General features: G+C 38.3%; 1 protein-coding gene across 2 annotated transcripts in view; it reads left to right on the forward strand.

Annotated features, from left to right (window-relative positions):
• Positions 1 to 12,262, forward strand: part of CUNH9orf135 (chromosome unknown C9orf135 homolog) — a 57,729-nt gene that overhangs the window by 23,057 nt on the left and 22,410 nt on the right. Inside the window, exons 1-3 of one of the 2 annotated variants that reach the window (XM_042699409.1) lie at positions 3,966 to 3,994; positions 6,660 to 6,778; positions 7,530 to 7,598. In XM_042699409.1, the coding sequence (XP_042555343.1) occupies positions 6,687 to 6,778; positions 7,530 to 7,598 (161 nt within the window). In that variant the 5' untranslated portion in view covers positions 3,966 to 3,994; positions 6,660 to 6,686. Of the gene's footprint in view, positions 1 to 3,965; positions 3,995 to 6,659; positions 6,779 to 7,529; positions 7,599 to 12,262 lie in introns of those variants that run through there. The other variant, XM_042699408.1, reaches the window with a different exon arrangement.

Genomic DNA, 12,262 nt, shown 5'->3' on the forward strand with positions numbered 1-12,262 from the left:
ATTCTGTAAATAAATGTAGATGTGAAAACAGCCAGGAGCTCAGACATCACTAGTATTGAGAAATAATGGCCTTTATGGTGATTTTCTTAACATTAAAAACTCTGTGTGTGTGTGTGTGTGTGTGTGTGTGTGTGTGTGTGTTTGTATGTTTCCTAGGGTTTGAACTCAGTTTTTGTTGTTGTTGTTGTTTAAGACTAGTGCTTTACCACTTGAGCTTTTTGGTGGTTAGAGATAAATGTTTCAAAGACTTTCTAGTTCAAGGTGACTTTGAACTGTGATCCTCAGATCTCAGGCTCCAGAGTAGCTAGGATTGCAGATGTGAGTTGGCGCTGATGTCTAGCAACAAAATCTTGGTATTACTCATTTGTGAAGAGGATGGTGATGATGATGATGATGATGATAATGGTGGTGGTGGTGGTGGTAATGATTTTGGGGGCGGATCTTGAAAAAATCTCATGGTAGGAGATTGACAGGTTAAAATATGTAACCTCCTGTCTTCCCTTCTTTCCTTCCTCCTTCCTTCCTGCCTGCCTGTCTTCCTGCTTTCGTTCCTTCTTCCTGCTTTCCTTCCTTCCTTCCTTCCTCCCTTCCTTCCTCCCTTCCTTCCTTCCTCCCTTCCTTCCTTCCTACCTTCCTTCCTTCTTTCCTTCCTTCCTTCTTTGCTTCCTACCTTCCTTCCTTCCTTTTTTCCTTCCTTCCTTTTTTCCTTCCTATCTTCCTTCCTTCTTTCCTTCTTTCCTTTTTTCCTTCCTATCTTCCTTCCTTCTTTCCTTCCTTCCTTTTTTCCTTCCTATCTTCCTTCCTTCTTTCCTTATAAGGAGCTTTGAACTCAGGGTTTTATGCTTGTTAGACTAGTGCTCTACCACTTGAGTCACACATCCTTTCCAGCATCTTGCTGTTGTTAGAGGTAAAATGTCACAGATTCTTCTGCCTAGGGTTGGCTTCAAATCTGCATCCTCAGAAATCAGCCTCCTGAGTATCTAAGATTATAGGCATGAGCCACTAGTACCCAGTCCGATGGTTAGTTTTGAGATTAGGCCTTATAAAAATTTCTGCCAGGGCTATACTTAAACCACAGTCTTCCTAATGTCCTTCTCCCATGTAGCTACAGTTATAGACATGAGTCACCAGTGCCTGGATTCTTACCTCATAATGAAGATCTTCGGCCTAAGATCTTCAACTTGGTTCCAGGGCATTGTGGTAGAACACTCAGATAGGTCAGGCAATTGGTGAGTAACTGTTTTTGAATTTCTTGGTCTCTCTTTCACCTTGAATATTTGAAAATAAGCAAAATAAAAAAGGAAGTTGAAAAGGACTGGCCCAAAGTATTTAGAATGTGGAGAAATCTCCTAGAGAAAGAAGCAAAGGGTAGGTATGGGAAGTGAGTTCCACTTAGAAGTTAGGGCCTACAGGAAATCATCTAGTGACTTGATAAATATTCCTCAGAGGCAAGAAAACGTGATGGACTGGAGTCTCATTCACACTGGATGAGAGATTATAGGCAAGCTGACAGGCTTAGGCCTCTAATCCTAGCTAGTCAATAGGCTGGATCAGAAGGACCATGATTTAAAGCCCGCCCCAGCAGCAATGTCTTTGCAACTTCATTTCTAATTAATTAGCAAAAATCTGGGCTAGAGACATGATTCAAGTGGTAGAGTGCCAGTCACGAGCCATCAAGAGAAGCCTCTGAGTTTAAATCCTGGAGTCAGAGAAGGGAAGAAAAAGAAAGAAAATAAAAGAGCTTCAGAAGAAGCCAGAGGCGTCCGAGGGGAAGATTTTACTTCAGACATATCTGTATTTCAATATGGGCCAGAGGAGTGTGTTTTCTGGGGGCCCTACCAAAGACCCAACAAAGAAATTGTCAATGGAAGATCAACAATGAACTCTGGTATGATTTGCCAGAAAACAAGGAATACTCAGCAGAATGAAGCTGGCTATCCTCAAAAATGCACCATGAAGACAAGTTATAAATGACCTTCTATTCTCTCTACCAGCTACACCTGCTGTGTATCTATTACCCAAGTTTCTTAAATGCTGTACATATGATGAAAGTTAGAAATTGGGACTCAAAAGAACAGGGAATGAGAATGATAACATGAAATGAGCTTCCTCTACACATTCGGTAGTTTATATATTACCATTTGACTCAAGCTAAATTTGCTATTCAAATTCAATGCAAATTTTAGTGATTATCCTGTTTGTTCTGTGTTAATTTAGCTATCTCAGCAAATTGCCAATCTCCAATTTGATACACACACACACACACACACACACACACACACACACACACACACACACACACACATACACCTTTTTTAAACATATGGAGTGCTTTTATGAATTACCCACATTTTTGTCAGGTTATGAACATTTCTACACCAAAGTGATTTTTCACCTTAAGATGGTGTTAGGATTGGGTTTGCCTGCAGGTACCTGAAACCAGAAATCAATGTAGATTGTTCATACAATGTTTTATGTTAGCCTTCTTGAATAGCAAGCCACCTCCAGAATGGGAGTTGCACAGGTTGTCTAAAGAAACGTAGACCTTTCAGCTTTCTGCTTTGCCACCTCTGTGGGTAGGAACCAATGTGACCTTCTCACCTCTTCTGCATCAAGAAGAGGAAAAAATAGACTTTTCCTGGAGGGCATAAAAAATACTCACACCCATTGCGCAGTCCAGTTATTGGTCATATTTAAGTTTAAGGGAGGCTGGAACATGGCCGTCTGAAATCCATGTAATCACTTGAATGTGGGGATTTTGCTTCTGATTATATGAAACATAGAGGTAATGAGTAGGTTCTGGAATTAAGCAACTTTGACTATTGGCTACATAATTTAAGAGGTTATAACTTTGATCAGAGGTCTTTAAACTTTTCATATCTTCATTTCCTTCTGTGCAACAGGAGAATAGTAGAGCTGTTGAGGGCTTAATGTGAAGGCATTTAAAGTGGAGAGTCTGGACATTTGCTATTATTAATAATAAGCATTTAGCCTTATGATCGATTTTAACTCACTAAATTGTAGTCACTTAGCTTCTGAGGTTTGTTTACCTCTCTATGTATGTATTAGCCCTATATATTAGATGTTTGAAATTACAATGGAATTACAATTACAACGCACCTAACTTTATATGAAAGTTTCTTTAGCTGTTTTGTAGAGTAGATGTCCAGAGAGCATAGCGTAGGCTCTGGCAAAGGCTCTATAGTGGATGGTGCCAAGCATGTTGATAAGTACCTGGTGTGGTCAGAAACACAAGTGCTCATTTTTATAGCAACCCTCTCTTCAGAACCACCAAAGGGTCACAAGAGAACTACCCTGCACCTTTAATGACCAAAAGACCTCTCACTAGCCACCTCCCCACCCCCCACTGAAAGACCACTTGGGTCACTACCCTGGGACCCAGTCTTTTAATAATATGAATCTTTGTACGGAATGCTATTAATGAATATCCAAATCACAGCAGCTTAGAATCCGGCATGATGCCTAGCACTTGGTAGATACAGATGGATAGATGAATCAGTGAGTAAGACTGGATATGTTTTTAATCATGAAACTACTACTGTTTAGCTGGTTTGTCCATCCCAGAAATGGAGCAATTAGGCTACACATTTGTTCCTGTGCCCCTTCTGATCTGCTTTCTGCCCTTCTAAACCAAGGACCAAGGAGTCTGATTGCATAAGTGACCTTCCTTGTCTTTTGTTTTCCTATTGAGCTTGATCCACTGGAGGTGATAAAAGTGGGAGGAGCCTGAGCTTAGCCATTTATCCTCACGCTTTTGTCTTTATAGGGTCACGGTTTAGTGATAACTGTCTCTTCTGAAAGCTAAAACTATTAGGAGGCTGTCTTTTTATAGCTGTAGGTTTTTTTTCTGGATTCCAGTAACTGGTCTACCATGTGGCTCCTTTATAAATAGATCCTTCATTAAACCCCCAGTTCACTCATTTGATTATTCTTTTCCTCTGAGACCAAGACTGAGATACAGCTGTCTGTTGCTGTGAGTATTTAATGAAATAATGAATGTAGAGTGCTTGATATAGTGTCCGATACAGAATAAGCATAAGGTCGACAAATTCTACTGTTATCTTTTTTCCTTTTACTCCTCTTTGTTTCATGTTTGGCAGTGTCTCTGTTTCAAATAATTGCCTAAGTTCTAGGGGGCCTGTTACAAATAAAGCAGTATTGGAAATGATCAGAGCATACTTAAGGTTAATATTTTAGTCTGATACTTTCAAACAAAATGGCAGTTACTAATTTTTTCCCTCGAAGAGAATTTTTCTTTTTTGTTGAAATACATGAGTGTCAACCCCATATCACCCCCCTCCCCACTACCACCACCATTGACTTGTGAACTGGAAAATCTGAGGAAAAGTAGTTGAACTAATAGTTTATGGGTCAACAGTTGGAAACTGGGTTGAACGAGGAAATTGGGCTGAGCTGGAATGCTGCTGATTTGAGGTTTTAGAGAACAGTGGTCAGAGAAGCCAAGAGGCCAGAAAGAACATGGTGTACACTGGGAACATGGGCAGAGACTATTGTTAAAATGATTATCAGTAGGATAGCATCCTAGTTATGACAGAATGTTATTGGTAGGTCAAAGTGGACCCAAGCTCTTTGGCAATAGCTCTGATATTCGTGCAGTTGAAGGCTTCAAATTTCAAAGAGTATTTTCCTTCCTTCCTTCCTTCCTTCCTTCCTTCCTTCCTTCCTTCCTTCCTTCCTTCCTTTTCTTTCTTTCTTTCATTCCTTCTTTCTTTCTTTCTTCCTTGCTTGCCTGCCTGCCTGCCTGCCTGCCTGCCTTCCTTCCTTCCTTCCTTCCTTCCGCCTGGACTCTGTCCCTGAGCTTTTTTGCTCAAGGCTAGAACTCTACCACTTTCAGCCACTGTTCCACTACCCATTTTTGAGTGGTTAATTGGAGATTAGTGTTTCAGGGGAACTTTTTTCCCCAGGCTGGCTTCAAATAGTGATCCTCAGATCTCAACTTCCTAACTAGGATTACAGGAGTATTTTCTTTTTCTTTTTCTTCTTCTTTTTTAAATGAAAAAACAACTCTGCTGAGAATAATGTATTCTGGGATTTCATTGAACATTTTAGGGAACCTCATTTTCAGGTTTAGGAAAATGATGGATTTTCATGTTGCTAAGGTCTGGTTCTCTACTCTGAATCTCCAGATTCATTATCTTCTAGAGTTTTGTATGGAAAAACTGTGTGTGTGTGTGTGTGTGTGTGTGTGTGTGTGTGTGTGTGTGTGAAAATACCATACAGAGGGTTACAATTACATGGGCAAGGTAATGAGTACATTTCTTATCAAGCATTGTTGCCTCCTCCTTTGTTTCCCCTTCCCATCCCTTCCCATTTCCCACCCACTCTTTCCCCCCACCAAAGTTGTAAAGTTTGTTTTTCAACATAACAACTTGTACATCTCATTGTTGCAATGGGTTCACCTGTATCCCTATTTAAACGATGTTTTTTTCCCTTCCCCTCCACAAATTATACCAACATCAAATACAATGAAAGCAAGGGTTATACCGTGGGGGAGGGACATACAAAGCAACAAAAAATTTATCTTATAAATATGTTAGAAACAATCGCAAGAGAGAAAAACCATTTGAATCCTTATCTTGGGGTTCATTTCATCTAACATCAACTTATCTGACCTTTTCTGCTTGTCTCAGACATACTAGTTATTGCAAATAAGGAAAACCATGGGACCTATGTTTCTTTGGGCCTGGCTTACCTTACTTAATATAATTTTTTCCAAGTCTTTCTATTTCCTAACAATTGGGGCAATGTCATTCTTTCTGATGGAGGCATAGAATTCCATTGTGTATACATACCACATTTTCTTGATCCATTCATCTACTGAGGGGCATCTGGGTTGTATGGAAATACTGAACCCTGAGCCCATCATAGTCTTCTTGCATTTAGGAACAAAAATTTTTGCTTTCAAGATTTCTTAGATGTTAGCATGATGGTTCTTCAGGTAATCTTTCACAGCTATGATTGCTTGATAATTGACTGAATTATCCTTAATGACAGAGAACAAATAACAATAGTGATAGTTTTTGATTGCTGCAAACATTTTCTTACCTAAGGAAGTTAGAACAAACAGTCTTGAAAAGGACGCAGAGGAAAATAGAAATTAGGGAAAGTTAGCATTTAGTCGAATGAAACACTATCTATTACCTGGAAACAATTAAGCTGAGTTTTATTTTCTAGTATCACACAGTTATTTTTACATATATTTTGAAAATGATAGGAAGATTATTAGGAAAGGAATATACTTTCAAAAGATTGAAAGCAGATCATCTCTAGGGTGAAAGTGACAATTATTTTTACCCTGGCATATTTTTTTTAATTGAAGTATAGGAAGTTGGGAAAGTTAAATCCCTCCCTGGGGGCAGCCTATGGGGTAGAATCTCTAGGGTAGAGGAAGTGTCTGGAATTATACCTGAGAGCATGTTTTTCTGGCCTGGGAAGGAACTATTCATTGGATATTTATGAAGAAATAGTTGATGGCTATGAGTTATATTACTCATTTTTAAATGTCAACTGGAGTCAACACTTAAAATTAGAATGTACTTAAATAGGAACATGTAGTTAGTAACTAGCCCTACAGAGGATGAATTCATTTCTCTTGTCTATGGTTTCTATTTTTCCAGATTTGGATATCAGAAACACGTGAACAAATGTCACGGGTTTTCTTAAACCGAGAACTGGCTGGAAAAAAGAACAAGGCCTTACTAAATGAGGAAACAATGAGCTCTGGGATTGTTGACAGGTATCCTTCATGCTCTCTTTTGCCTATACAACTTGCTCCAGGATCATGCTCATGAAACCACATTCGGGGGAAAGAAGGATCATGAAACCACATATTGTTTTAAGCCTCCCTTCTTTCAGGCTGCTGCCTCTGCTTAGAATTCCTACTTCCTCCATCATTCACCATGCCACATAGCCTGGGCCTAGCTAAAAAAATCTGTTTGCTGTCTACAGTCCTGATTGCAGACCTGTAAAATGGGAATCATGAAAGTGTTTGGTTCATACAGTCATTTAGATGACATACAATATGAAATATGCCTAGAAATATTTTTCTGAAATGCAATAAGGATCAGACAATTCATCATTAGAATGGATTGCTTCTACTCTCCTAGCCATCTGAGCATTGTATGCTCCTCTGTAACAGTTGATCATGTATGCTGATTGTCTGTGTCTATGTTTCTCCAGAGCTGGAGATAAACACATTCTTTGAGTGTAGGAATTGTTTTTAGTCATACTTTTTATCCTTTCATGGGAATGAGAGACATAGACTTTTACCTTTTATTTTAATTGTAGAAAAATACAAAGTAAGAACAAAATGCTAAGATTTCTGTTTTTGTGTGTTGGTAAGTTTTATGTGGCAAAACATATAAACAATGAAAACCCTTTGAAAAATAATTATGTGAATTTGCAAGCTCCAATTAACTTTGTATGGCTTTGAAAGTTTATGTATGACAAGTAGACATGTTTTCTAAAAGTTACTTTCTTGTTCATAGGGACACTGGCTTACCCGCTACAGGCTTTGGAGCTCTCTTTAGGAGACATCCACCCGATAGGAACAAAATGTAAGTTATTTTTGAACTGCTGTGGATTGTGGAGAATGTATATGGGTTCCAGAGATTTGTTTGGAAGGTGAAAAACATCTTTAATAAAAAAAATTTAACAAAAGATTTTTGTTCACCAAGAAACATAGCATTAATAATTGTGATCGTCATCATAATAATAAAGCATTCAATTCTTATTTGCATATTCTTAATTTGCAAATTCTCTACCTCTAAATTTTTTTTTGGTAACCTCCAAATCATTATTTGCATCCAGACACAGTATGATGTATGTAGTCCCAGCGCTTTGGAATCAGACCTTAGAGAACTGATAGCTTGAGACAGCCTAGGCCAGAGTGTGAATAAATAAATAAATAAAACTCAGAGGTGTACAGGAACCTAACTTTGTATTCTCCCTAAAAGCAATGCTGCAATATTTGCTAATTCAGTCTGCTAACAGCTTTATGAAGCATTACAACAGACCCTTGGGTGTCAGTAGGATGACCAAGGAGACCACTATGAGAAGCTGACAGGATGCTTAGAGCTCAGCCTGAGATTGTGTATGCTTAATTCATTTCCCCCATAACACAGCCCGGCTTCCACTAAAGATCTGCCACCTTCCAATAAATCTAAAATTTATACTGTATCACTTCAATTAAGCACATTAATCTTGACCTTTTGGGTACACACACACACACACACACACACACACAATTAAGGATAGAGGACACAATAATTTTAAAAACAACTGACAATAATGCAGGACTAATAGAACGTTTCTGCAACAACTGAGTTATATGAATGCAAGAATTTATATTTGTTTTTAAATTTCTGTTATGCATTCAGAACTCTTCTAGTTCACGTTTGGTCAAAACTGCATGTAATAGATCCATGAATAAGGCGGACTTTGCTGTACTAACAGACATTGACTACCCAGCAAGATATTCATACTTCTTACTGATAACAAAATGTATTTGGAGGTAGCACGAATTGTTACTACAAAAACTGGTATTGACTCATCTTTTAAAAAAAGATACGCTTTAGTGGTATATGAGGTAAGTGGTGTAGAAGAATACACGTAAGATTATGACAAAGCTTTAAGCTTTGGTTTGTGCATGACGGGATTGTGGTAAAGATTTTCCAAGGTAAAGTATATAACCCAATTAGAAAGCTAACCAAAGCCTACTTAATAACTGCGCTACGGTGCACTTGGTGTGGTACTGGGGTTTGACCTCTAATCTTTGCTGGCACCTATGCCATTGAGGTACATCTCCAGCCCAACTTCACTCTTGATTTGGTGGATTTGCTCTCTCTTGGAAATCCTTTATTAGCATGTTGGGTTGCTTGGACTGGCCTTATACTTTTTTTATTCCCTCTGTCTCCCCCCCATCTTTAATGTCTTCCTTACTTTTAACTACTTTTTATCTTTCTGACTTTTCTGTTTTTATATGATCCTTTTTGGACCACAATATCTTCATTTTACACATGTTCACAGTAGTTTATTCTTCTTTAAAAGTCTTCCCTACATAGTCCAAGATGCTCTTGTCTTTCCGGGTTTTCGTCTGTGTGGCATCCATCTTCAATGCTAGAAGTGTTTTTCTCACATGACCAGTAATGAATCTTTGATTTCATCTCATGATTGGAGCTGAAGCTGAGAGCTGTGACAAGGTTTTGTTGACTTGAAGCCCTGAGGGAGAAATCTCTAAAGCTCATTTTTCCAAAGCAGCCCAGTGTCAGAACTTCACTCTTTCTTCTTTAACTGCTAACAGTACCCACCAAAAAGTGCCCCAATCCCCTATCTGAATAGTAAAAGATGTTGCAAGGTGTTCTTGTGCCTTTGGAAGGAAAGGTGATTGTCCAGGGGTGTTTCTATTAACCATTCATTGCACAGAGTCACACTGAACTATGCTGTTGACCAATGACTTTCTCCTTTGGCCTTCCCAGAGCATGTATCTCTAGCCTCCTGGAGGGGAGGGGCAGTTACTCTGCAATGGTCAGTGGATGGGGAAGACCTTTGTCTCCTCAAATACAGCACTCTCCTTAATCCTCTGTTCATTTAGAATTTGGCTAAGTCAGAGACCATCTGTCCATCTTCCCTTGAGCTTTCAAATTTTGTTTCTCTTATCCCTTCTCTTTATTCTATTCTTGTGAGGTTTTTTAAAAACACGTTAAGGCTTTCCTGGAGATTTTCAGGAAGGAAGTTTTGCTGTGCATGCGACCTTAACACTAGAGTCATAAAGGGTTCATCTGACAGGTGATTTCCTCCGAAGTATACCTACCACTATCTTCAGCCACACCCATTCCTATGACTTAAGGAGGTTTGATAGCCACTTCCTCTAGAGGACCTCCCCATATCTACCGCCACACCCACTTCTATAACTTGCAGAGATGGAAAGGTAGTTTGTGAATGTTCAGAGCACCTATATTTTTATCTCAACACGATCTTTTCATCTTGTTTGTGTGTTCTTGACATCTCCAGAGAGTCTGACCTACTGCAGTTGTAGCACAGTTATATCTTGGACAACTAGATCAATGATTTCTGATGTTAATGGCAAATTATCATGAAAAAGGGAATGTTTAATTCCCGTCTTCTTTGATTTAGGGATTCAAAGTTGGTAGATCCAAAAGTTGTCTTATTCTATTTTGGTAAAAATGTATTAGAAGATATGATCTTTTAGAACATCACTTATTAATTTCAATTCCTGAATTACTTGTTTGTGTTATTTGATACATGAACATTAGCAAGGAAATACATCTCTGAGCACCTTCAACTGCCCTCCACTAATTCTATGTATAATGCTTTCCTTCAGCTAATATACACTAACTAATTATAGGATGATACTGCATATGATAGAATGCGGTGGTGGTTTAGAATCTACTCTTTTGAATATTAAATGTTCTTTTGCTTCTTGCCAACTGTACTACTAAGGAACTTAAATGTCAACCTTAAAAGGCAATGAATAAGAATGAGTTTGCTCAATCGACCAAAATAATGAGTTCTAACGTATAAAAGAAAGACTCTAATTATACTGGAAACTCATACTTCAGGTTATCTCTATGGAAAAAAGTCCGAATATAAATGTATAGTTTAGCCATTAGTCCACTGCACTCATCTTAATTTTTAGATAATATTTATTATGTTGTAATGGCATTTGACTGTCTGGTTCTTTAGTTTGTAATGCAACTTTTGTCCTTAACTTCAACATTAAGAAGGCACTGTCCCTTTCCTCCACAAAGTGGTAGCAAATACCACAGTGACCCTTATTGAAAATCACAGCAACTAGAGTATTTGCTAGCCCTGGTCATTCTTGAGATTGACTAGAAAAAGTTGCTCTCAATAATTGTTTCCTTATGGGGGTAAATGAGGGGAAACCAAACACAGGAAACCAGTAGAAACAAAGAAAATAGTTCAAAGATTTACACTTTAAAGATCACTTTATGGCTAGATTGAGTCATCTGGAGCTACAGCGATTATTTTCCTTGAGTGCTGGACATGCTCATGAATGTGTTTTAAAGAAGTTGGCATTGGCCATTGGTGAGAAGGCTAAATTTAAGGAGACTCAAATGTGTTTTAGACACCAACGGTGCTTTTCTGGTCAAAACACAGAATCATGCAGAAGACATGTTGAATGTACATTACTTTTACTCTTGGGTACAGAGAGCAAAAGTATACAAAATTAATGGGGGCACATAGGAAGAGGAGGGGAAAATGAATAGAATGAATATAACTCAAAAGTCTATTTTTCCCTCTTACCAAAATTTCAAGCGCCTCAAATAAGTTTAACTTAAATTTTGAAGTACTTTTTTTAATGAAGTGTGGGAAACACTCATTAATTATCAGAGAATCCCAGTGTATCTGTTTTTTTCTAATACAAAACCCTTTCATAAGTGTCCGTAGACTTAGACAGTTGTAGCTCACTCATTGTTTTCTATTTAAAAATACTTAGACCATGCGAAGCAAACAACTAAAAATCAAAACAACAGAACAAAAACAACAAAAACAGAGGCAGTACTGGAAAAGAGATGTGATAATATAATTTTATATGCGGGTCTAATTTCTCAAGATCTTATTTAACTGTTCACATATACCCTTATGGTCTCCTTGGGTCCGCAAGTCATTTTGTTCCTAAGAGGACAGGAACTGGAAATACTATGACAATTCTCTCAAGGTGGGAAGCAAGTCCATAGGATTGCTAGTCTGACAACAGACTAGGAGTACTGAGCACTGAGCACTTACCAGGAAGAAATGTATACCTTACATGAGGAAGGTTCCAACTACTGCATCCGGTCATCCGTACTAAACTTTTACTGCTTCCTCATAGCAGTGATTACTGTATATTCACTGAAATTTTATGGTAAATGACTCTTGTTTTCAGAATCCAGCTGAACAACCTACATGATCTTCATGGTGGGGATGAAAGCATTCCCTTGGATCACTGGTAGCTTTTTGACATCATGAGTTTTTTCTTTCTCCCAGAAGGGCACAGGATTGGAAAATAGGCAACCTGGGATCTACTTTTGGACTAGCACTAACCCTCCTAGATGACCTAATTACCCTCTCTGGGTTCCAGTTATTTCCATCTGGAAAATAAGAGGATTGAACCAAATGATCTGTAAAGTCCTTTCTTGTACTAAAATTTTATGGCTCTAAAGAGAAAGGCATCTATAGTCACATAAAAAGGCATGTT

Source organism: Dipodomys spectabilis, unplaced genomic scaffold, assembly GCF_019054845.1.
Source record: "Dipodomys spectabilis isolate Male_0828 unplaced genomic scaffold, ASM1905484v1 ptg000241l, whole genome shotgun sequence".
In the NCBI taxonomy this organism is placed as follows: domain Eukaryota; kingdom Metazoa; phylum Chordata; class Mammalia; order Rodentia; family Heteromyidae; genus Dipodomys; species Dipodomys spectabilis.